Raw genomic sequence first — 22,950 nt, forward strand, 5'->3', positions numbered from 1 at the left:
GAATTAAACAGAAATTATTTCCACTACTTGAGCATATGTTTGAGTAAAGCCTCAGGGAAGTGATAGCTAAAACTGCTTTAGAGACAGAGGCTCTATGAACACATAAGAAAAGTTTCTTGCATGAAATAAAAAGTTCGGCTGCTGCACCTTCTTCACCAGGAGAGTCAAGCAACAACCAGAGAAATGAGTGGTGACCTTATCCCTCTCTACAACTCCCTGAAAGGAGGCTGGAGCCAGGTGAGGTCTGGGCTCCCAGGTAACAAGGGACAGGACAAGGGCACATAGTCTTCAGCTGTGCCAGGGGAAGTTTAGATTGAATATCAGGAATAATTTCTGCACAGAAAGAGTGATTAGACATTGGAAGGGGCTGCCCAGGGAGGTGATGGAGTGACTGTCCCTGGAGGTGTTTAAGGAGGCTGGACACGGCACTCAGTGCCAGGGCCTGGCTGACAAGGTGCTGCTGGGCCATGGGTTGGACTCGATGGGCTCAGAGGTCTTTTCCAACCTCATTGATTCTGTGATTCTCTGAAATAACTGCACCCACCTCTAAGGAGAGATTTCTGCCTGCATGTTTCTCTGAGGCTTTCCATGGAGAGACAGGAATTAGAAATAAAAATACATAGTGTTTAACAATAGTCTGTCACTTTTTGTTTGGTACTTTAATTCACACCAGTATCACTCATAAATGAAGTGATACAATTTCCTTCAGTAGGATTTCTCCTGATACACACCAAAGTAAATGGGAAAAAAACCTCTGCTAAGACCCAATGCAAAAGGAAAAACAAAATAAAGCACTGCATGAGTCAATTGCAATATCTTGTTGAGGATCTTCTTTGCTAGAAGCTTTTAATTAATTAATCAGTGTTCAGCATCTAGAAATAGAAAGTTATAAGAAAATCTTACTTGTAAAGCCTTTTTCCTTATAGCCTCAGATACTTCTTCTGTCCAGTAAATGGATGAAACACAAATAACTGTCTGTCCAGGCCACTGAAGTACCCACTCTTTCCGAGGAACCTTTAACCAAAAGATCAATTTCAGACACAAGAAGTCATATAAACACATTAGATTATGACACTGAGAAAAATTACTTTCTTGAAATGTCTTTTGTCTCATGCTGCAAATAAATGAGAATCAGCATCTAAAGCTTTAATACTTTTTCTTCCTGAAACTTCAGAACTAAAACTTCAAATTGGTACTATTGAATAAGAAAAGCTGGATTCCACTTAGCTTCAAACATGTTTCCTTGATTAAGACTTTGAGCAACCTATTCATGTATATTTGTTTGTGAAATCTAATCTATACCACAGTTCAGGAATAATTACCTGGCTATATCCTTTTATGCCATCTTGAAGAACTTGTCTTACACTGGCCAACATCATTTCTTCTACTTGCAGAAGCCATTTTTCTACCATGCCCTTCAAGAAAGAAGAACAGTTAAGAGTTAATACACATTTCCTGATTGTATTCTTCTCCAATGACAAATTATTTGAAAAGTTTTAGGCTTAAATATGCTTTCATCAGATCTGGGTGTTGTATATAAAAGGAATAAAGGTGGAAATTACCCAAAATATGACTGGTAATACTGTAGTTTACACTGTCTGAAGGCAGGTATATAAAGACAACCCAGCTAAAGAAACAGCCGAATTTGTTTGATATAAGCTCAAACAAAAAACACAGATTGCATCATCAGCTAAGCCTGCTCATTTTAACCCAGGGCATGCTTTGTTCCTGCAGGATTAAGGGAAAAGAGTGTCTGTAACTCACAACATGCCCCACCTTTCAGAGGAATTTTCTGCAAAACTGGTATGTCTTACTCCTTTTTTGTAGGAAATCCTTTTTATTCTAGAATACCAGTCTGCACTCTCACTTCCTAAACTCCTTTCATGATGTGATCCTAAATGGTTTAAACCTAATTCAAAAACATACACTTCATGCAATGTATTATGTATTAATCTAATTTCATACAGTAAAATTTAAAAAACTATTTACATTTGCTCTCACTGGATAGATTTTATCTATGAAAGGAACTACTTCTTTCTCTGAACTGATCATGCCAATGATCTCCAGATCTTCTGTGAACTCCAGTTTAGCAATTCCTTCAAAACACTTCTTTAAATGTGGTTGTACTCGAAGTGGATCCTTTGTTTCAGACAGTATTTCAAGCAGCTCGTCGTTTGACAGGAAAAAGAATCTGCCAGAAAAATACAATTACTTTCCAATCATGAAAATTTCCATTAATAATCGACTCATACAATTGGTTTTATTGTTGCTTAAGATACTAGTGTATCAGAGAGGAAATTATTATCTCAAATCCCTTTCCTTAAGCAATTTTTAACATTATAAAACTCATCACATCTGTTTTTTCAGAATTTCAATGCAAAGGAAGAATAAGGGTTCTCAAACTCAGAGAGGGAAGACCAGATGGCTCCAGCCAGCCATTAGTACCCTGTAAAAACTCTGAATCCTGCTCCTTGTGATCATGAACAACTCCCACACATCACACACCTCTAAAGAGGGTGGGGCAGGGACATAATTGCATATCAGCCATGGGAAGGCTCCTTCAAAAATACCCTGTAAGTAATAATGCCTTTCTGATCCAAGTTTACATTGTGATAGACAGATTGTGCCTCCCCATCCCCACCTGTTCTGGCATTTCACAACTGAGGAAAACAAATTATGTCTGGAGATGAGAACAGCTTTTCATTTTTTGCTGCATGTGACTGTGTCCCACATATATTTATAAAATGAGACTTAAGTTCAGTAGAAATGGTTTGAAAGAGCTTACAGCTTCTTGTTTCTAACTTAGGCCTATTTAACTAATTTACCTTGGGAAAAATAATCTTTTCGACTCCAGGTAAGTATTCAGCCCCTTTTGAATGTCCTCTAAGAGAGCATTTGCATCCTGAAGTCTGTCTAACATCTTGGGTTGTTCAGTTGCTACAAGTACCTTTGTGTCTTTCACCTTTATAAAAACACACACATAGAAGAAACTGCTAAAAATTGCAAAAAGTTTTACATTAAAATTGTAAGCATCAATCACATATACTGCAGGAGGCTAAAATGCTGTAATTCTTCTCTGTAGTGTGCTTTCATGGTATTAAATACATTTGCATTATTTGATAGCTTTGCTTTTCAGACTGTCAATTGTACCAACTTGAAATTCATAGACATTAATGAAGGAAATATCAACAAATAAGATCTTTGGCACTTGCTCCTGTGTCTTGAGCTTCCTACATTATTTTACACTCACAAGTAAGTTCTATCAGAGACACAGCACATGACAATTTTTCCCTGTTCTCTCTTTCTGATAACATTCCTCTTCAGAGGGTTCTGTTTCAGTGCAGCCTCATCATTCACAGAGTCTGAGCTGGCTGTTGGACAGGTCTCAACTCCTACTTAGCTATACTGATTATTTCAACATCTTTACCATACAACCCCACACTCCCAGCGATTTTGACAAACATCTCAGCTCACACCACCACTGTCTGGCCTCTTACTCAACTTCTTATTTACAGGAATTGAACAAGTAACCAAATTGCACTTCCTATCCCCATTATCTTAACCTGACACATTACTGTGACAGCCCCCATTCACTAAATTTTTGAATATCCATGCTGTCACATATTAGAGAACAATCACATGAAAAAAATCCAGTTGCTCCAAAAGTGTGTACACCCTGTAAGTCTAATGCAAACTCTCACTGTATCCAGACAAAGCTTTGTACCTTGTCAGTGAAGTCGTAGCCAGATCCTAAAAGCACAAATCATTCATCTTTCTACCTAATTCTGACCATTTCACCATAACAAAGCTAAAACATTTAGAATTCATTTTCCTTGAGCTATGATTCACCCTTCACCACCCAGCCTTTACAGAAATCTCAATGCAATAATGATGTAATCTACAATTTTACTGCAAGACTAGAATTTGTTGGACTTTAGTAAAGGATTTGCCACTCCATCGATTCAAATACCCAACTGCAGAAAAGAACTGTGTATGCACATGATACTAATAATCATGTTACCAGGTGTGCATAAAAATGCACAATTAATTAAACGTTAGCACTTACCACTTCTGTCATAATGTCTTTCCAGTATGAATCCACAATCTTAAACTTTCTGCCCTCTTCAGGCATTTGAGCTATAATGTCTTCTGAACTAAAAATTGGTTCCAAATACAACCATGTTGCCTGACATTTTAACCAACTGTCTATAATATCTTGCATTAAACACAGCTTATCTCTCCAAGCCTGCAATGAAAACATTTAGTAGTTAAGCAAAATTACAAGAAGAAAAAAATCAAAAATATGAACATGTGTTCTTAGTTAACAACTGTCTAATGTCTTATCATGTCAAAATACCCTGAAGCACTTGAGGAAAGCTTATTATGAGACATGCAAGCTCAGTCAAACTGGCTTTTCCTTACCAGACATTCAGCTTCTATTGGTTTGATGAAGGGAGAGCCACACACTGTCTGAGTCTTAACAATGTGATCATCCAACAAAAGCTGGATGTCATCCACTGATGACAGGATGTTGGTGTCCTGTGAACACATCACATTTTGGTAAGTCAAATGGCTGTCACTTTATTTCACCACTCATCCTGCTCCCCCCTCCTTTATCATGTGAAGATATCAAATGGAATCTCTTCTGTACACCTCTATTTCAAAGGTCCAGACAGAGATTGTTTTGTGATAGGAAGCTGGTGCCTTCTGACTCAATCACTGTGACTCTTCTTTCTTCTGGGCAAGTTAAAATTTTGCTACTGTCCAGCTTTCCATACAATACTGGGGAAGTCCTCAGGCTCACAGATTTATTAGGATGAGTTTGTAAGACCACAAGCTCTCCAGATACTTAAATCCACATAAAAGGAGTTATAATAATGGAGACATTTGCTCGGCTGTGGGCTTAGATACAACTTTCCATTGGGCCACAATGAATCAGCAGTAACACCCCTCTAATATTTCTCAATTGGTATTCAGAATCAAAGGAATTATTTTCAGATATATATATTGATTTAGTGTTTACTTACAGTATCCCTGTACTTGGCCAAACCAAAGTGTACATTGACCCACTCTGATTTCATTTTCTCTATTGATTTCTCTAAGGAATACTCCTTACTTGCAGCTGCTCCAACAGGTTCTATTCTAAATTGAAATGAAATATATCTTTGAAATGATTTTGTAACATAGCTGAAGAGCAAAAAAAAAATGTAGTTGTAGGTAGAGTTGCAGATCAGACTACCTTTAATAATTATTTCTTAATAATATCATAGACTCTTTCTTCAAGGAATATTTGTCCACTTGGAGCTTCACCAAGTTAGAGATATTGACATTAATTGGAAGACCAATAAAGACAGAAAAGTCTGAATGGGCAAATAAGGTGATTTAGGAATACAACTGGATTTTTATGCCTCTGTGCTACAAGAACTACAGACAGTTCACACCTTGAAAAGTATAGCTGATCTTACAGCATTTTCTAACAGCAAACAAAACCCCAAAAGAACTAATATTTGGTATGTGAGCTATGAAATACAATGTCTAAAAAATTAGACTAGATTAAACTTCTTACTCTTCAATAAATTTTGAGAGTCCACAGTCCAATATGTATTTAAGGTTAGTGTTTTCATCCGGTTTGATCTCACATCCTACAATTTTACTAATCTGAAAATAAAGTAAGAAATAAATCTATTATCAAGATGCCTTTTTGTAAAATACTTTCAAACAGCAAGCAACAAATTCCAACGAAGTATTAGTCCAACACCCTAATTTGCTTTTCTGCCATGCATTATTAATTTAAAGAAGCTTCTGCCTGTGGAGTTACAAATTTCAAAACAGGATCTATCATGTCACAGGATAAAAGGTATTGGACTGACAGTTTCTATGGAAGAATATCTCCACAGTTAAAGCAGAGTTTAAAGTACCTGCTCCCAGTGTCTCTCCTTCATTCCACGATTGCAGGCAATGGCCAGGACAGGAAGATGCTGTTTAAATTTATCAAGCTTGAATTTCATGGATTCTGCCATGCGCCTGGGCACAGGCACATCTGGGAAGCTCTTACAGAGCTTGTACATGGTTCTCCACATATTTCCAACCTCTTCATTAATTTCATCAGCATTCAATTGCTGAAGAGGTCCTGAATACAGCAGCATAAAAAAAGCACAGCAGGCACTTCAGCACAAGGAGATTTCCCAGGCTGGTTTAATTACAGCTATTTTTCATCATTGTCCTCTAACTGGAAATCAACTGTGTTACAAAAAATTATCTTAATGCAAAATCCAAGTCAGTAACTCTATTTCACACTGCTTAACAGCATTTATTCCTTTAAATTATTTTCTCATGACTAATCAACTGTCTCAGCTTCTACTCAACTAACTGCAAATAACATGTTTCTTCAAATGAACATCAAAGCCTCACCATTCATCCATGCCTCAGATTTGGTATGGAAAGCATATGCTGTTACCCAAAGCTGCTCAAAAGGTTCTTTGGTTGTAATTATAGATTGCAAGAGAGGAAATTGACTCTTCTCCTGCCCAAGCAAATCTTCTTCATAATTAATACCCTTTGGGGGAAAAAAGAAAAGCATGTTATTCCCATCAAAAATTCCCATTGTTGTTTAAACTTCTAAACAGACAATACTGTACATAATTATGTCCTAAAGTCAGACAGATCTGTTGATATAGGCCTGTGGATTTTAGGTGCATAATGTAACGGTGTTCTTGAAAATTCCCTTGGTTCTTTCATAGAATCATAGAGGTCTTTTCCAACCTAAACCATTCTAAGATCAAGTCCAATGGCTAACCCAGCATTTGTGGGTATCTTTTACTACTCAAATAAATTTTAAAATCCAGTTCTATTTTAGAGTAAGATAATGTACCATGGAATTCAGGTAAACAAGGCTCACAAGTTTCCAATGAACAGTGAAATCTAAATGTAAGCCCCTCAGTTAGAGAGGCTTGCAGGATTTTTTTTTAAACTTGTGATTAGGTTTTTTTCTTTTACAGAATTATCTGGAAGCTCCCACCAGAACAGGTGTTGATTTCTGTGTTTATTCGTGGTAAGACATTGTCTTCATCCAGAAGATTTTACAGTAAAATTCAGTGTGCAAAGATTTAGATTTTAAAAAATATTGTCTTCTTCATTTTACAGGTAGAGAGGTGAAGCACAAGAAATGCTGTCTGAAATACAGACACTGAATTCAGATTGAGTCCTGAGTCTGTGCTTTTATAATGCTAACAGGCCTTTCATAAAACTTGCAATCATTCAATATGAGCTGCAGGCTGAAAAAATATAAAGATCCATATTCTAAGATAGTACTTAAATTCATGTATTGACTGAGATAATTGTCATGTCATTTAAATTGTGTGGATATACCTCTCATTGCAATCATGCATTAAGAAACTTGGGCTTAATTAGTTGTTCTGATCCACCTATAACAACATATCCGTGCTGTAAACTCACACTAATTAAATACACTAGATGCATTTAAATCAGATTAATAGTGTTGATGTGTAGGACTACCAGTTTATTTAAATTCTAAACTCAATTAATTGGTTTCATTTCTTCTTTTGAGTGGGACTTAATTAAAATCTTGACCCTTATGGCTCCACATATGGAGAAATCTCATTCTCTCCCTGTGATTTAGAGGACTAATTAAGCCTCACAATGCCTGTGAGATCTCTCAAAGACAACCCTTCTAGTTTCCCAGCAGAGTCACAGCTGAGATAAACTGTTCAACTTAGGATGATACAGTAAATTGGATAGAGAGCCCTGAATAGAATCTAGAAATCTTGGTCTTCAGTTTGTTTTTTAGCATTTGAAATTCCTGTTATATGATAAAATGTATATTTAATGCCTATCAGGATTAAATGGAACTTATACAAACAGTTGAAAAACATTTGGGTTTCATTAGAGAACAAGCAGAGGGACTGAAAACACAGCTCCAGTGCAAAAACCATGATTCAGGAAAAACGCCAGCTCCCTTACATTCTGCCTCTGCCAACACTGCCAGAAGAACTGTTTTCTCTAGATAGCATCTTGGTACTACTGACTGCTTGGAAACACTGAAATTCATTATTTCAATTTTAAAAACTCCCTGGAATATTTTTTCCCTAAATTTGTTCTTCGACTCAGTAGTTGGGACAAATCAGCATATAGGGACATGAAGATATTTGCCACATCTTGGTGAATTTGGAAGTTTTAAAGCCATCTTAACAACATAAGGCCAGAACCCTGAAAAAAAAAATCAGGGCAGCAACCAAACTTTTGCTCATCCAGCACATTGTAACCCACTCCATACTCAATTAATAAATACTAACCTCAAATTCTGCTAGAGCATCAGCTATATTCTTATTTAACTTTTCAAAATTCTCAGTATTCTTCCTCAATTCTTCTGCGGTCACGATATCTCCCCGCTTTTTGTAGCTTTCTAATTCTTTATTATAAGCTTCTAGAGTTTCCTTAAACTTAGAACACCTAAGATAAAGACAGCTAAAGTAATATGATGTTGTGTTTCATTTCTTTTCTGACTTCAATTATTTTATTAATTACAACAGGCACTGTCACATGAAATCTGATTCAATACTAGTGTAAATACAGATGCCAGTGAAAGCTCACTAATCGTTTACATCAATACTATGCAGTTCACAGGATTAGAACTCAAGGCTCATTTTCAAACCTCACAATTGATTTACTTACATTTGCTACCTCTACTACCTGGAGAAAATAAAGGAAGAGTGAAAACAATGTAACAAAACTATGTGTACTGCTGTACTAATCAATATAACAACATAAAATTATGAATACTCTGGACCAATCCTCCATTCCTCCTTTCAGATCTATTTAAGTGTAGGGATACTCTAATCCACCCTTATCAATAGTATTTTTCAGAAATCTCCATAATACAAGCTAGATTTATTCCTTACTTTCTCAGGTTCCTTCTAAGTTCTTCTTCTTTGAAATTATCTCCCTTCTATTCATACTGAGATTTTTTCTTTTCTTTAAAAATACCCAGTGAAAAAAAATTACTTAACACCATACCTCTCAAACAATGCCCTCTCCACCTGAACCCTCCTGTCAGTCAACATATTTTTACTGCTTTTAAATATTTTCTGTATCTCATCAGGCCATAGGAAAACTGTGCTGTTCAGGTTTATGTCCTCATCTAAAATAAAAAAATATAGTCACCTTTAAGAAAATACCTTTTAACCAATAATTTAGGAGAATGGTTATTATGTAATAGAATGGCTACTAACAAGCAAAATAGTTAAACCATGTTTAGGAATAAGCAAAAAACTGGTGGCTGGATTATCTTTACTGCAAAGAAACTCTTCCCTAAAACAAGTCTGATTGACAGCAAAACTGTAAAATCAAGTTAAGAATGTGAAATTATCTAAATAAGATGTTAGCTAGGCAGAGACAGTTAGTAAGAACAGGTATTCCAGAATATCAATTCCATTCAACTACACACAGAGAGACCACTCCTAACTAAATGTATATTATACCTACATAAGTTGAATAAATGTTTAAACCATTTCTAGTCCTCAATCTGTAAATGCTGAATTATTCACAAAAGCTAGAGCATCACAACTACAAGATGACCACACATCTTCATATCTGTCTGTTTGCTCAGTGCACTTAGGTCATTATAACTAATGTAGGACACATGTTTATAAACCCAGCTACAGAGAAAATGTAATTCTGAAGTACTGAATTGCAAACACTCCAGTCCAAAATGTAACAGAAAATTGTCCTGGCTTCCGTAGGCATCCCGATTTTCATCAATAATGAACTCTTATTTCATGTTTATTAAATATTAAATATGAAATATCCTCGTTATTTCTATCATTGTCTGATCCAAGAGTGTATTCTGCTTAAGGAAACAGTATCATCCTGACACTAAAATAGGTTTGCATTCATTTAACTGCACTCCCTTTTTAGGTGCAGCAAATAACAGACTGCATCTGTGAATTATATTTTTGATTTGGATAAAAATGCAAACTAAAAGTAACTTCTCCAGATGTATCTCGAGTCTTAGAGAACAGCCTTCATATTAACTAAGAACAGCAAACCCTGACAGCAAAACAACTAAAGGCCTGTTCTGATCTAATCCTCAGCTGCAGAGATGCAAGTTCTCACACTTTCTACATGCTGTAATAGGGCCTTTGGCACATAGCTTTTTGGATGGCTTTTACGTGGAGAATTTTTATTTAATAACATAGAGGTGTAGCATCATTTGGCCAGATTACATAACATTGACCTGATAATACCTAAAACAGGTTAAAAAGCTCTGTCTGTGTTGTGTGCCATTCCTCTACCATTCCTTGCTGCACTGGTACATTTTGGCCTCTATTAAATTATTTTTATTTCCTTTCTATTTCTTTTGGAACTTTCCATTAGCACCCTAGAAGATGCAACATCTAGGCATGCAAAGCCCATTATTTATATATAAATATTTTCATATGGAAATTTTATATTCTGTAGTTAGACATACCAGAGAGATCAGCATAGTCCATGAGGATTTGCAGCCTGTGTGCTGCTTTTTCAAGATCCTTTTTCAGTTTAACAACAGTAACTTCACTGGATTTCTTTAAGAATGCTTCATATTCCACTAACTGTTCAGTGTTCTGAGGCACCTCACTCATTCTCTTTGCAATAAAGTTAAAGTCCTCACAAATTCTTCAACAAAAAAGAGAACAGACATATCACTGGGATTGTAAATGAACAGAGAGGCAAAATCTAGTAAAAAGATTTTGTCTTTGAAAAAAATATTAGATTTCTTCATACAATGAACTTTTTTTTTTCCCTGTGAGCTCTATCCAAAGTTTCCTGTTCAGCCAGGCTGCCCATCTTGCACATGTCAGGTCAGCACTAAAAACCCCAGCAGATGAGTAAAGGTATCTCATCCACAGATATACAGCATCTATGCAGGCAGACACCAAGAACCATCCATGCAAACAGGTACCTTTGATTTAACTGTCTGTTTTCCACCACTTCAAATTCAATCAATATGTCTTTGAGATTCTGGGTCCGATTGCAGAGTTCCTCATTCAGCTGTAAAGCATCCAGACAGAACATGGCCAGAGGAACAGTGATATCCATAGAAGCAATCTCTCCTTTCAGTTTTGTGAAGCTGTCAATCTTCTAAGAACAGAATATAATAAATCTGTTATTTTTCCTGAAAGTCTATAGCTGAAAAATCTGACACAACTAATAGTTTCCATCCAACAAACGGGATCATTTATTCTAAACAGAACAAGGAAAACTCATTTTTATCTTTCCTGAGACCTGCTCTTATCCACAGATTCCAGGGCTGAAAGCTTTGCACAGTAATTTGCCACAGTAGGCAAGACCCCAAGCTGCCTAGGGAAGCATTTAGCCATATGTTAACTCAGGGAGCAAAGGGAAGAATAAAGAGGGCTGACTGAGGACAAGACATTTGAGAGACAAGCAAGCTGCAGATTAACCAAATAGTCTGGGCAGCCTTTCTGCTAAGAAAGAACAACAAAACTGACAGAAGGTGATAAAGAAACCTCCTCCCACACCTGCACAGCAGCCCTAAAGGAAGGGGCTATGTAAATGAGCACTCCCTTGTATTCCCAAAGGTAAAATAAATGATTTGTTTTTGAGGCAATAAGTGAAGAAGTCATGTGGGATGTTTTAGCAGCTGCATGGACACGCTGCACTTGTCAGGAACACATTACCTCAGTTAAAGCATCTAAAGAAGGAACTTTTTCCAAAAATTTTGAGACATCTTGCCGTGATTTGTTGTTCAAAAGATTGCTGTACTTCCTGTACACATTTAAATACCTTAAACACAGAAGACAACAAAAACAAATATAAGTTTCTGATGCAAAGTTTTTCTATAGAAAGAAACAAATGCACTCAAACTGTCTATTTAGTCACATGGACAGTACTATGAAACTGAGGGTTTAGAAGGGCAATGGAGTTACCAGCCAAAACTTACTTCTTTGGACCAACTATGTTGCTTTCAAAGATCTTCTCAAGTTTGTTTATATATTCTACAAACAATGACTCATGTGGTTTGACTGTATTGAGAGTGAGGTCACGTCTTCGTAATTCTGGAAACAGAAGTTTCTCTATCTAAAGGAAATCATTACAAATACTGTAACAAGACACAGAATAGCAAAAACAAAAAAAAAGTATTCTATTACCCATTCACCTCCAACATTAAAATATCATTATTTGGTAAAAACAGTGCAATGTGAAAATGCTCTGATCCATAATTAACACTTGGTTACTCATACAGTTTGCTTGAGAAAATAATTTGGAAATCAAACCAGTGCTTCTATATAACTTGAATCTGAAAAATATCTTCTATAACCAAAAAGTTTGCACAGTTCATGATTCACAATCCTCATCTTCATCCTCTACGTCAGTCTTCAGCCTCATTCAGAACTTTTTATATTATAGATAGTTTTTATTAATATTGTATTTTGAATGCAGCTATAACTTATCCAGCACCTTTGGGAGTTCCTCAGCACTCTGCAGGATCTTCTGAAAGCAATGACTGATTAAATCCCAACATGCTCCCAAAGGTGGCTCAAAGACAATATCAGGCTCTTTCACACAGAGTTTGACTATGAGTATCTGAGATAGGAAGAACTGCACTCCTTGGTATGGTTCTTTAAAGTCATTTCCATCCTTAGGGAAAAGAAGGAAAAATTTACAGAACAAGGAAGTGAGCTATAGGAATAAAAATTTTTAAACTGTTCAAACTCCCCAAATATCCTGACTAACCAACAACAATGGGATAATCTTCCCTGATACTTATAAAAACCTGATGTTTCAAACAAGATCCTATGGTGCTGACTCCTAAATGAATCTATAAAAGCTAGAATTAAGAAACTGGATTTAAGCCTAATTGCCTTTTCTCTTAAATAACAGAAGTACATCACTATTTATTATCATACAGAACAAAATTTATTTTTAAAAAGTTATCTATAATATCTATCAGAAATAAATTGCAGAATTTTAGTTTTAATTGCCTTTAAATGTATGGTGAGTAAGAAGTGCACTACCCCCAAATTGCCTGTACAATAATGGAGTCCTACTCCATTACTAGATTCTTAATGCAGGTGTTATAATAAATAAAAAAATAACAAAACAAGCAACAAAAACAAATACAAGAGCCAACCCAAACCAAGCCAGCAGATGAAACTAAAAAAAATTTAAAACCCCAACCATCAGCCACACAATCATCATCCAGATGCAAAGCTTAGTGGCAAGGCTTAGTGCAAGGTCTGACAGTAAATTACATCAAGCAGGTGATTCAATTGATCCTCTGCAATGCAGTATTTAACCCATCCCACCATATTTGTTCATTTTGTATTATCAAGGTAGGTCCTGGGTGATCTTATATTTAAAAAAACTCATTTCATCAAAGAAACAACTTTAGTGGTAAGAACTTTCATGGTGTAATGGCTATTGTTATAATTCTGAGCATTACTTGAAAGAGTACAGGGCACTCACTGAGTATAGACAGGGACAGCACACCCATAAATCACCTCTGCAAAGGATTACACACATGACTGTGCACACTTTTGTCTTCAAAGAAGATTATTTCTGTGCTTTCAGAGAAATATTGTAACTGGTCAAGACCAATAAAATTAAACTGCAAAAAAACTAAACTAAATTAAAATAAATGCACACTCACTCAAGACTGAGCTGAAATCTGCTACCAACTATTACTTGTAACCCTAGACCTGCCAAGTGATCATTCAAGCAGTTCTTGACCATGTAAAAAATCCACTGAATATACACAAGCCTTTGAAGGATACAGCCATTTTTTTTATGGAGGCAAGAACCATTTAGGACATTTTAGCCTTCAAAGAGCACTAGATTTTATGGCTATATGAACTATCTCCATGTAAGACAGAAAACTATACCTATACCTGACAGCACATACCTTATGGATCATAAAAAATGCAAGAAGATCTTCCAAGGAGTTAATAACCATCTCACGCAATTGTAATGACATTAGAGCTGCCACAGAGTTAAAATAGCTTTCAACTTTCTCAGAGGAATCAGAGTCCCTTTGAGGAGCAAAATGAAGCCACATATGTCTCTGATCAATAAAAATAGATGCACAAGTTGGAATCCACCTACAATGAAATAATATGGAGACAAAGTTTTTAAAGGCTTGTTAGTCTTTGCTCCTTGCAACGAAATGTAAACTCAGAAATTGCCCAAAGAATGAGTAAAATCCAAAGGGCTAGAAGAGAATTGATAGTTAGATATCAAACAAACTTATACCTTCCAGGACTTAGAGGAAACCTGAGTTTCAAAGCTAAGGATGCTTGTTATAATGGACCACTATGATTAGTTTAAATTCATAGTAATAGATAAAACAATAGTAAATTATACTGTTTTACTGACTATGAAAAAAATATTCAATTATTAGCATTAATGAGAAACAAGTTTGGAAGATATCTCAGGCAGCAGAATGCAAACACTTTCCATCATGTGTCTCATATATTCTCTTTCTTAAATTGACTGACATCCATAATTAAACAAAAAAAATTTCCATCACCATTTTTACAGATACATGAGAGGACTCCACTCCTCTCATGGTTAGAAACCTTCTGAATTCCAGTCTCCATTTATTCATAGTTTATTACTATTTATTCTTGCACAAGCACTCTTGCAGTTCCAAAGGCTCTGACAGTGTCCCAGTGTTTATTCCTCTGGGGGCTCTTCCCCCCTTTCTCTTGGCAGCCTTGTGGCTGGGCCTGCTGTCATCTCGCTCTAAGATCTGTTTTAAAAACAGGCCTTGATGTAAGTCAGACCCTGAGATATTCTAGTTATCTAGAGCTCCCAGAGCTGGCACTGACTTGTGCTGAAGGATATCCCGAGCTTCCACACAGTGCCTTCGGACGATGTCCTCGAACTCCGCGGGCAGCAGCGGCAGGCGGCCACAGAGCACCTCTGCAGTGCGGACAAACCGCAGGTGGCTGTACCTAGGGAAGGGAACACAGAGGAGATCCTTAGGGAATACTGTTTAAAAAAATACATCCATGAAATAGAATCAGGAAGGCCTCAAGTGTGTTATAAACACTAAAAATGTAGTTTCATTTATAAGTATCACTCCATCGCCAAGCTGTCCAGCAAGTGCATTTCTGATTGGGTTTTTCTATCTCTGATTGGGTTTTTCTAGGAACAAACATAAAGGGTTTCACAAATTTTAGTTGTACTTGCTGCGTTTAAAACTCTTAATTCTTTGCTAAAATTGCCTTCTCCTTTTCCTAGATTCATTAGTGCATCCAGTCATTAAAGAACATACAGAATGAAACCTACTGCTTCTATTCCATATTATTAAGTAGCTGTCCTGACTACTCTATGGGAAAAACAATGGCATTTCAGCAGCATGGTATATATCACAGCCTGTAACACACAAGCTTAAATTCCTGCAAATGTTTCTCAAATGCAAAAACAGCTCTCAGAATTACTAATTACCATATTTAATTTTTAGGATAACATATCTCAATTTTCAAATGTTCCCAGGGCAAATTTCAAATGTTCCCAGGGCAAATTTCAAATGTTCCCAGGGCAAATTTCAAATACAAACATTTGAAAGACACTCGGTTTTAATAATTAATATTGTTCATAAAAGCAACCAGGATGATAATTCCAAATCACCATTTACTTGAGCACTGGATCTTAATTTAGGCATAGCACCTTTTAACAAAGGGGATGATCTTTTCACATCATGTAACATATGTTCATTCAGTGATTGCAGGAAACAATCATTTTATGCTGAAATCCTTAGAGGTTCAAAAAAACAGAATTATTTAAAAAACAGACATATTTTGTCACTTTCTATCTAGTGGCTCCCCCAGGATTCTCTGTATAGAAGTCAGCAGATGCACTCTAACCAAATCATGAGATTAAAACATGCTACATTTCATTAAGGTCCTATGAACAAGCCATCTTACTGAGAAAGCCAGAGCTCTTGCAAAGTAGGCATCATTGAATTCACTATGAACAGATTCCTCTCATTCCAACTTTTTGTTTCTTTGTAAGAGCTGTGCCATGGGACTGGTGCACAGACCACTCTCCGGGGAAAAGGGCGTGGGGTGCTTTGAATAGAGAGTCTCTTCCTCTCAGCTGGATCCAACAAGACATAATCAACTAGAACAAATGATATACATCATGGTTAGACTGCATATATACCCTAAACCTACATTCAAAACCAGGATATCTTCATAGTTCAGGAGGAAGTAGAGTTCTGCACATTTAAAACTAACATAGCCATAGAGTTATTTGTATGTTTTTAGCATAAATTACAGCACAATAACCAAATTACAAATTTGACTCTGAAATTATTAAAGGGGAAAAAAGAGAGAGAATCAGTCCTATTCTAAAAACAGAAGACAGGAGAAACAATTTTTCATTCCATCTCTCCACCTGATGGGATGTAAGGTTTCATAGATACTTGTTGAAATTGTTGAATGCTGTATAGCATGATCACAGGTTATTTTCTCTCGGAGATCTACTGTAGTTCTACTGACCCCAAAGGAATTCTCCACAGAATGCTAAGAACAGAAGGAGATATGCTTTCATAGTGCAGTAAATGTCTACACAGTTGGAACTGCTCAGAGACTGTGAGTCTTACCAATGGCTTTCATGAGGCTGATACGATAGTCTTTCCTAATCTCTTCCTTTAAACGTGCCAGGATTTCCTCCAGCTCTGGGCTAAGAAGAATGTGAGTTGGAATATGTTTTAAAATTTTATTCATCACTTCCTTATCCTGAGGTGCCAGCATGTCTTCTCGCACTCCATTATATATGTAGTGACAGTACCGCTAGAAAATGTTTAAAAGATTATGCTCATTGTACGAATTTTGTGACAGATAATTAATTACTACAATGTATTTGTAGCTTTTCTATCACCTGAGCCTTTTCTGTAATTGAAAGGTGTTTGAATAGAATGGATTTTGGGTATCTATCTGTGCTCCTTTTAAAGCACTGACATCTTTCCAATACCTCCACTGGTGTTGATGGACACAGACCACTAGAACTCAGTTCAGCATATTAAATAACTGATCAAAAAAGTACTAGAAAACAACATGAGAGGTTAAGAATTTTGGAAGATACTTAACTTGCAAACCCATTACAACAAAAATCAGAGTGGATACAAACAAATGAAAAAGGAGTTGACAATATTTAACAGCAGTTTGCTACACTGGGTATTTACATCTCCTAATCCTCATGTACTGCCTGCTTTTCTCAGCTACCTTTTAGTAAACAGTTTCTAGATATCTTGCCGATGATTACCGCTGCTACTTTCACCTTAAAAAGAAATTATATAAATACCTCTAAATCATCACTTGAAGGTAGCTTTTCTCGCTTACTTATCTCCTTCTCATGTAAATCCATGAGAGCAAATTGTTCTTCTGGGGTCAGTGGCTGGTTGTTTGTATAATTTATGACATGCAGTTCTGGTGTATGAGCAGGTACACTCAGTGAAATGCGACTCACACTCTTTAACAAAGTACTTTTGAAAAAAAAGGAATACAAGTTTAGTGAATAAAGAAACAATAATGTTTAAGGACAGATGACAAGGATTATATAAACCACTTGTGCTACACTGAGGACAAGCATGATCTATGGAAGTATTTCAATTATTCAATAAAAAAACTCTCATAAAAATTGCACAATACAATATACTACTTTAACATAAAGGATGCAAGCATGCAAACCTTACAGCTGCCCAGTATCATTCAGCCAGGCAGTATTTTATGAGCAGCTCTATCAGAGTCAAACCTACTAGGACAGTTATTTAGGTTGTCCAATATCATAATGTATTTTCATGTGATTGTCTTACTAAAATCTTGTGACACAAAAGCCAGTCTTGATGCACATACATTTTTTGTAGAGCCTTAACTTCTCATGCTTGGATGTTTAACACAGTAAGAAGAAATATTAAATCACAACTGAAACCAGATTTACTGTAATAATCTGTGTCTTTATAACATTACAGTTCGTTACCTGTCAGAACTCCATCGCCGCTTTTTCCTTGCAGCTTTAAATCTCAGTTAGGAAAAATCATATACAGACATCTTTTTCAAATAAGATATTTCATATTGGTGAAAAACAGAGCTAAGATAATTAATCACGTCATGAAATAAGAAAAAAAGACAATGTCACACAGAAGCACTGCATGTGATTTTTTGGAGGGATGAACCTAACTAGTAAATGTGAAACATTTATTGAGGTTATGCATGCATTGGCAAATTTGTCTATACTGACTCTCAGGTGATAAGCTTGTAAGTGTTGATTAGAGATTAGTGATGTTTTCCAGGGATGATGCTTTGGCAGATAAAGAATTACAGGTAACAATGCACAGAACAAGCCAGCCTAAACTTATAAGCACATTCAAATATGGATACACAGTGAAGGCTGTGATATCTCTATCATTGAAAAGGACTTCATTTTTTTAATATTTTTTAATTTTAAATCCTGTGCAGTAGGAGTGTAATTATTAGCTATGGAGTCACTTGGGCTTCGGTAGTGTTGCTGTTCTTTGAACGGAGCTGCCAAAGTCCATGATGACTCCTGCATCAAAGGAGGATAACGGGTTTTCTGAAGGACGAGCTGAAATTGGAAAAACAAAACCAAAAGTTTTACGAAGCACAGTAATTTTAAAAGCCTTCTTAGGGCTAGAACAGGACTAAACATCAATTAGTAGAAAAAGCAAATACATAGGTCAGACATGCATTTGACCACCGATCTAATTTTAGATCACTGTGCTCTCCACATGAGTAAGGATACTTTTACAGAACACTTCAGTCGTACTCAGGCTTTTTTTTTTTTTTTTGCATAATCAAAGTATTTTTAATAAATAAGAGAAGACAGTACATCATCTAGTTCTTTCTACTCCCCCACATCTCTATCTTGCTTCTTTTCTTCTCCTTACATTTGCTTAGATTTAGAAAATTCCTATCCCTTAGGCCTTTGTTAATTACCTATCTACTTTGAACACTCAGTCTTTGTAATAGTTGAAGAATAGTACAAGTTAACACATTCAGTTCTTGTCTTTCTGTCACATCACAGTAAGGATTTGTAATAGACTTCTTTCATCTGCTCATTCCGTGTTTTCTGAGGTGACTTATTGATGGACTTTTCATCAGTCCTGATGTCTGAACTTAACCAAGATCTCTCACATGCACATGAGATGCATGTCTCAAAACACCCTCAGAGATAAAAGTACAAGAGATACAATCATGAATACACTTGGAATCATTGGATCATTAAGGCTGGAAAAGACCTCCAAGGCTATCAAGTTCAACCTTTGACCGAGTACCACCATGCCCACTAAACCCCGCTGCAAAGGCTGGGAATTTGCCAGCAGATGGAATGTGTGCATACTCTGACAGCAGGGGAGAGAGCACATACCTCACACGAGTCTGAAGGTGCATCTGAAGCAGAAGCAGGTGCAGGTGCAGGTGTGTGCTGCAATGATGATTTCACTGACTGTTTTCGACGACTCATATTGCACATGGAATTGTTTTGTGACTAGAAAGAAATGAAAAGCAACTTCAAAGATATTTATTAAATATTCTGTTTCAAAAAAATTTAATGAAGAAGGAACAGAGTCCTTTAGTTTTCATGGAAAATTACATATGGCAACTTGTCAAATTTTAAGGAAACAGCCATTCTTTGTGGTGGGTCCCCCATCCAACCATTTTTTTTGCAGTCATTTTATAAAACTTCTAAACACCAGTAAATGCCACTTTAAAAAAAATCTTATTTTTATATCCATTAAAACTACTTAAAATGATACTAAATTATACTAAAAACTCCACATGGAGTTTGTAATGGTATAAACTCTGGACATTAGAATATTAAATACTACCAGACAGTGAAACAATCCAAGTTGTGGGAACTGTATTACTGGGGAGGGGAAAAAAACCCTCTAGATTTTTTTAATGTCTACAAGGAGCCAATTATACAAGAAGCTATTACCAAGATGCTGCTGGAAGAACAAATTGCTCACAAGTACTCTGCAAAGTGTTGTACTACAAATGTCAGAATATCTGACATGTTTTAGGATTATGTTTCACCTCTTCAAGGTGACAATACTTTGAGATGGCCTCCAGGATGCCATACAAAGTTCTGTCAGGATATATTCACAGAATTATGAAACCTCACAGTGTTTTAAGATGCTTTTGAATGGCAACCTTCCTTGGCATAGGCCAAAGCCTCACCCATAGTCTGTTCTGAGTTTCCTAAATCAAACTTGTTTAGGAGATTGACAAGGAACAATTTCCTGAATACATAGAGACACTATGAGAAAAAGGAGGTGGAAGTGTGTTGTATCTGAACACCAGTGAGTTAAATATCACAATGGAAGATGAAGTTATTACCCAATACAATTATGTTTGAATAAGATATAATCTCTTTTTACATAATTTTAACACACTTTCAGCACATGGTTATTGCTTTCTAAAGTATCACTGAAAAATGAGGCTGCTGGCACCTAGATTCTAGCAGACAAAATTGTGCCCCCCTCAATATCAAAGTAGAGCCCATTTAGAAATAAAGTTTGAGAAAGGACTGATTTGGTTTACCTTCTTGGTATTCCTCAGCATGCCTGCACACACAGAAATAAAGACATTATTACTGTCAGACATAACTCATTAAAGAGAGCATGAATTCCTCTTGATTAATGACTAAAGGACTGGGCCTTAGGGTACTTTAAAAATGAATAAATGACACAGTTCATTAGCATATCCATTCATTCATTCTTAAAGGTACAAGAGTCATTAAAAAAGCCATCATTCATCCTAAAACAACTCCTGACTTATATGCCAAGTAACCTTTCAAACACCTAATATTTGAACAAAGAAATCCTTAATAAAAAGTATGTTATAAAGGATTAAGTCCAAAGAACATTTAACAAGAACATGTGTTTTTTAATAAGTGAACTTCCAATACCAAACCACTAACCACCAGTAATGGCCAATTGCATCTGAAGGTTTGACAAAGTTATTGATCTTTCACAGTCACTGCAGAAGGAACTTACCCTCAGGAGACTCGGGCTCTCTGTTGGCTTTATTTTGCTTTGGCTTTTCCGTTTGCTTAGAATTTTTTGGTCCTCTCTCTCAGTGTGAATATCCTTGTTGTTACATGCACTGGAAAAGAATGAGAGACTCATTTCAGGTACTATACAAGGTGTCAATCTGCTTCTATCCCAGTTGCCAGGAAAAAGAAAAATCAGCTTTCACATTCCTTGTTTACAACAATAAACTCTCTCTTCCTCCAAACCTCCATGCTCTTTTTTCACCATTGTTCTCAAGCTCGCTTTTCACCTTAATCTTTCTAACTCCCCCCAGATATTCTTCAAGCAACACTTTCTTAAACCCTGCCCTTCCCACTTTCTCCAACAACAGTGTTCTCCCCGCTGTCTGTGGTCTTCTAATGTCCCAGGGACCCTGGGCCCCCTCCAGCTGTGTTTTACAGCAGAATCACACATTAATTGCCAAAAAGAATAAGCCAAAGTCAAAAGGAATGGGAAGAGAAAGACAGAGACACCCTGCATGCCTCACCCATCCACAGGATGCACAGGTGAGCAGGGTAAGGGCGGGTACTACCTGCAGGCGCCCTTGTTACCAGTCCCTCTGCCTGTCACAGCTTGGTGAACTGCTCTGACACTCTGCCTTTCAGTCCTCAGCTTGGTTGCCCCAGTTACAGCATAGCTGGTGCTTGGAGACAGAATTCCCTCCTCCCCCAGCAGAGAGGAAACAGCCCCTTTCAGTGTTGTGCCAAGCTGTGGTCAGGGAGATTCAGCTGTGGAACCAATGAGGAACTGCACAGGCTCCTTTTACTTCTGAAAGTTATGAAAAAATGTAGTCCTGAGATACCTGAGATATTCTAACTGTTGCAAGAAAGCACTGTACAGAGCTTCCAGAGCAGTAAAGGCTCTATAAACCCAAATTTTCTTAAGAAGAATTGGAAGAAAAAAATTCAAGGGTCAAAATCTTGAATCCAAACACCTCTACCACTTTTGCACCATTCAGAATCAAACTCCCTGAAGATCTGAATATAGCAGGTGGGATAGTCTCAATTCCTCTAAGCCTGTATGCACTTGCCTCCCACTCACAATCATCACTACATCCTGACAGAGTCTTCCATCACATTCTTCCACAAATGGGAATTGCAACCATCCAACATGAAATCTAGCATAGTCTCTTAATAGCTACCCTCAAAAGGGCCTTGTACATCTTCTTCCAACACAACAAGAGTTCAATTTTAAACCTTTTCCCATCATCTTTGCTATTTTTCATCCAATTTTCTGTGAGCTGTGAGAATGGCTGATATCCCTGAGTTAACAGCACAGTTTTCCTTATGTCTTGCCCTTATATCACCTACAAGTGCAACATTGTTGTTGGCCACTGCTCTTTAAACACGGGCCAGCAGGGCAGGGTACAAAATCAGTGCTTGGCTAATGCGTGCCGTAAGTCTCCAAATATTTCAGTGCTGGTTTGCAACATGAGTATTTTCCTGCTAATTGGAGCTGACACTGGCATGAAGACAAGCTCAATTAAGCAGCAGTTAAGAGTAACTACTGTTCCTCTGTGCACATCAACTCGGATGCTCATATATGCATGCCCTTCTAAGTTGAATAATTTATCTCTGCTGCTTGAAAAACATTAAAACCAGTTGTTTTGTGTGGAGGAAGATTATATATGAATTTTTAGCAGAAGAGATAATTATGCATAGCAAGAAAATAATTTACTAAGAAGTATGAGACTATCTTCAAAACTGCAGCTATGGCATGTGTGAAAACAGCCAGAAAATTAAAATCTCCAGTATACTTTAAACTCAGCTCCACTAAACTTTATAGTGCCATTATCACTAAGTTATGTCACACTGCAATTCTGCCAGCTAGTTTTCCCTGTGCTCACTTTTTAAAAAAAGTATACAAACCAACAA

At 36.7% G+C, this 22,950-nt stretch overlaps 1 protein-coding gene across 1 annotated transcript in view; it reads right to left on the bottom strand.

The window, feature by feature from the left end:
• Window positions 1-21,646, bottom strand: part of DNAH3 (dynein axonemal heavy chain 3) — a 53,876-nt gene extending 32,230 nt beyond the window's left edge. The window contains exons 1-27 of the mRNA XM_038150858.1: window positions 21,609-21,646; window positions 21,041-21,149; window positions 19,411-19,530; window positions 18,405-18,609; window positions 18,004-18,037; window positions 17,329-17,509; window positions 16,628-16,817; window positions 15,948-16,143; window positions 14,847-14,972; window positions 13,922-14,117; window positions 12,478-12,657; window positions 11,960-12,096; window positions 11,697-11,802; window positions 10,958-11,136; window positions 10,487-10,671; window positions 9,034-9,157; window positions 8,313-8,469; window positions 6,412-6,556; window positions 5,919-6,130; window positions 5,567-5,658; window positions 5,028-5,142; window positions 4,423-4,539; window positions 4,067-4,246; window positions 2,826-2,962; window positions 1,990-2,191; window positions 1,323-1,415; window positions 904-1,014 (exon numbers count right to left, since the gene is read on the bottom strand). Of these exons, the coding sequence (XP_038006786.1) occupies window positions 904-1,014; window positions 1,323-1,415; window positions 1,990-2,191; window positions 2,826-2,962; window positions 4,067-4,246; window positions 4,423-4,539; window positions 5,028-5,142; window positions 5,567-5,658; window positions 5,919-6,130; window positions 6,412-6,556; window positions 8,313-8,469; window positions 9,034-9,157; window positions 10,487-10,671; window positions 10,958-11,136; window positions 11,697-11,802; window positions 11,960-12,096; window positions 12,478-12,657; window positions 13,922-14,117; window positions 14,847-14,972; window positions 15,948-16,143; window positions 16,628-16,817; window positions 17,329-17,509; window positions 18,004-18,037; window positions 18,405-18,609; window positions 19,411-19,515 (3,705 nt within the window). The 5' untranslated portion in view covers window positions 19,516-19,530; window positions 21,041-21,149; window positions 21,609-21,646. The remainder of the gene's footprint in view (window positions 1-903; window positions 1,015-1,322; window positions 1,416-1,989; window positions 2,192-2,825; window positions 2,963-4,066; window positions 4,247-4,422; window positions 4,540-5,027; window positions 5,143-5,566; window positions 5,659-5,918; window positions 6,131-6,411; window positions 6,557-8,312; window positions 8,470-9,033; window positions 9,158-10,486; window positions 10,672-10,957; window positions 11,137-11,696; window positions 11,803-11,959; window positions 12,097-12,477; window positions 12,658-13,921; window positions 14,118-14,846; window positions 14,973-15,947; window positions 16,144-16,627; window positions 16,818-17,328; window positions 17,510-18,003; window positions 18,038-18,404; window positions 18,610-19,410; window positions 19,531-21,040; window positions 21,150-21,608) is intronic.
• Window positions 21,647-22,950: the final 1,304 nt, after the last annotated feature.

Source organism: Motacilla alba, chromosome 14 (assembly GCF_015832195.1).
Source record: "Motacilla alba alba isolate MOTALB_02 chromosome 14, Motacilla_alba_V1.0_pri, whole genome shotgun sequence".
NCBI classification, from domain to species: Eukaryota; Metazoa; Chordata; class Aves; order Passeriformes; family Motacillidae; genus Motacilla; species Motacilla alba.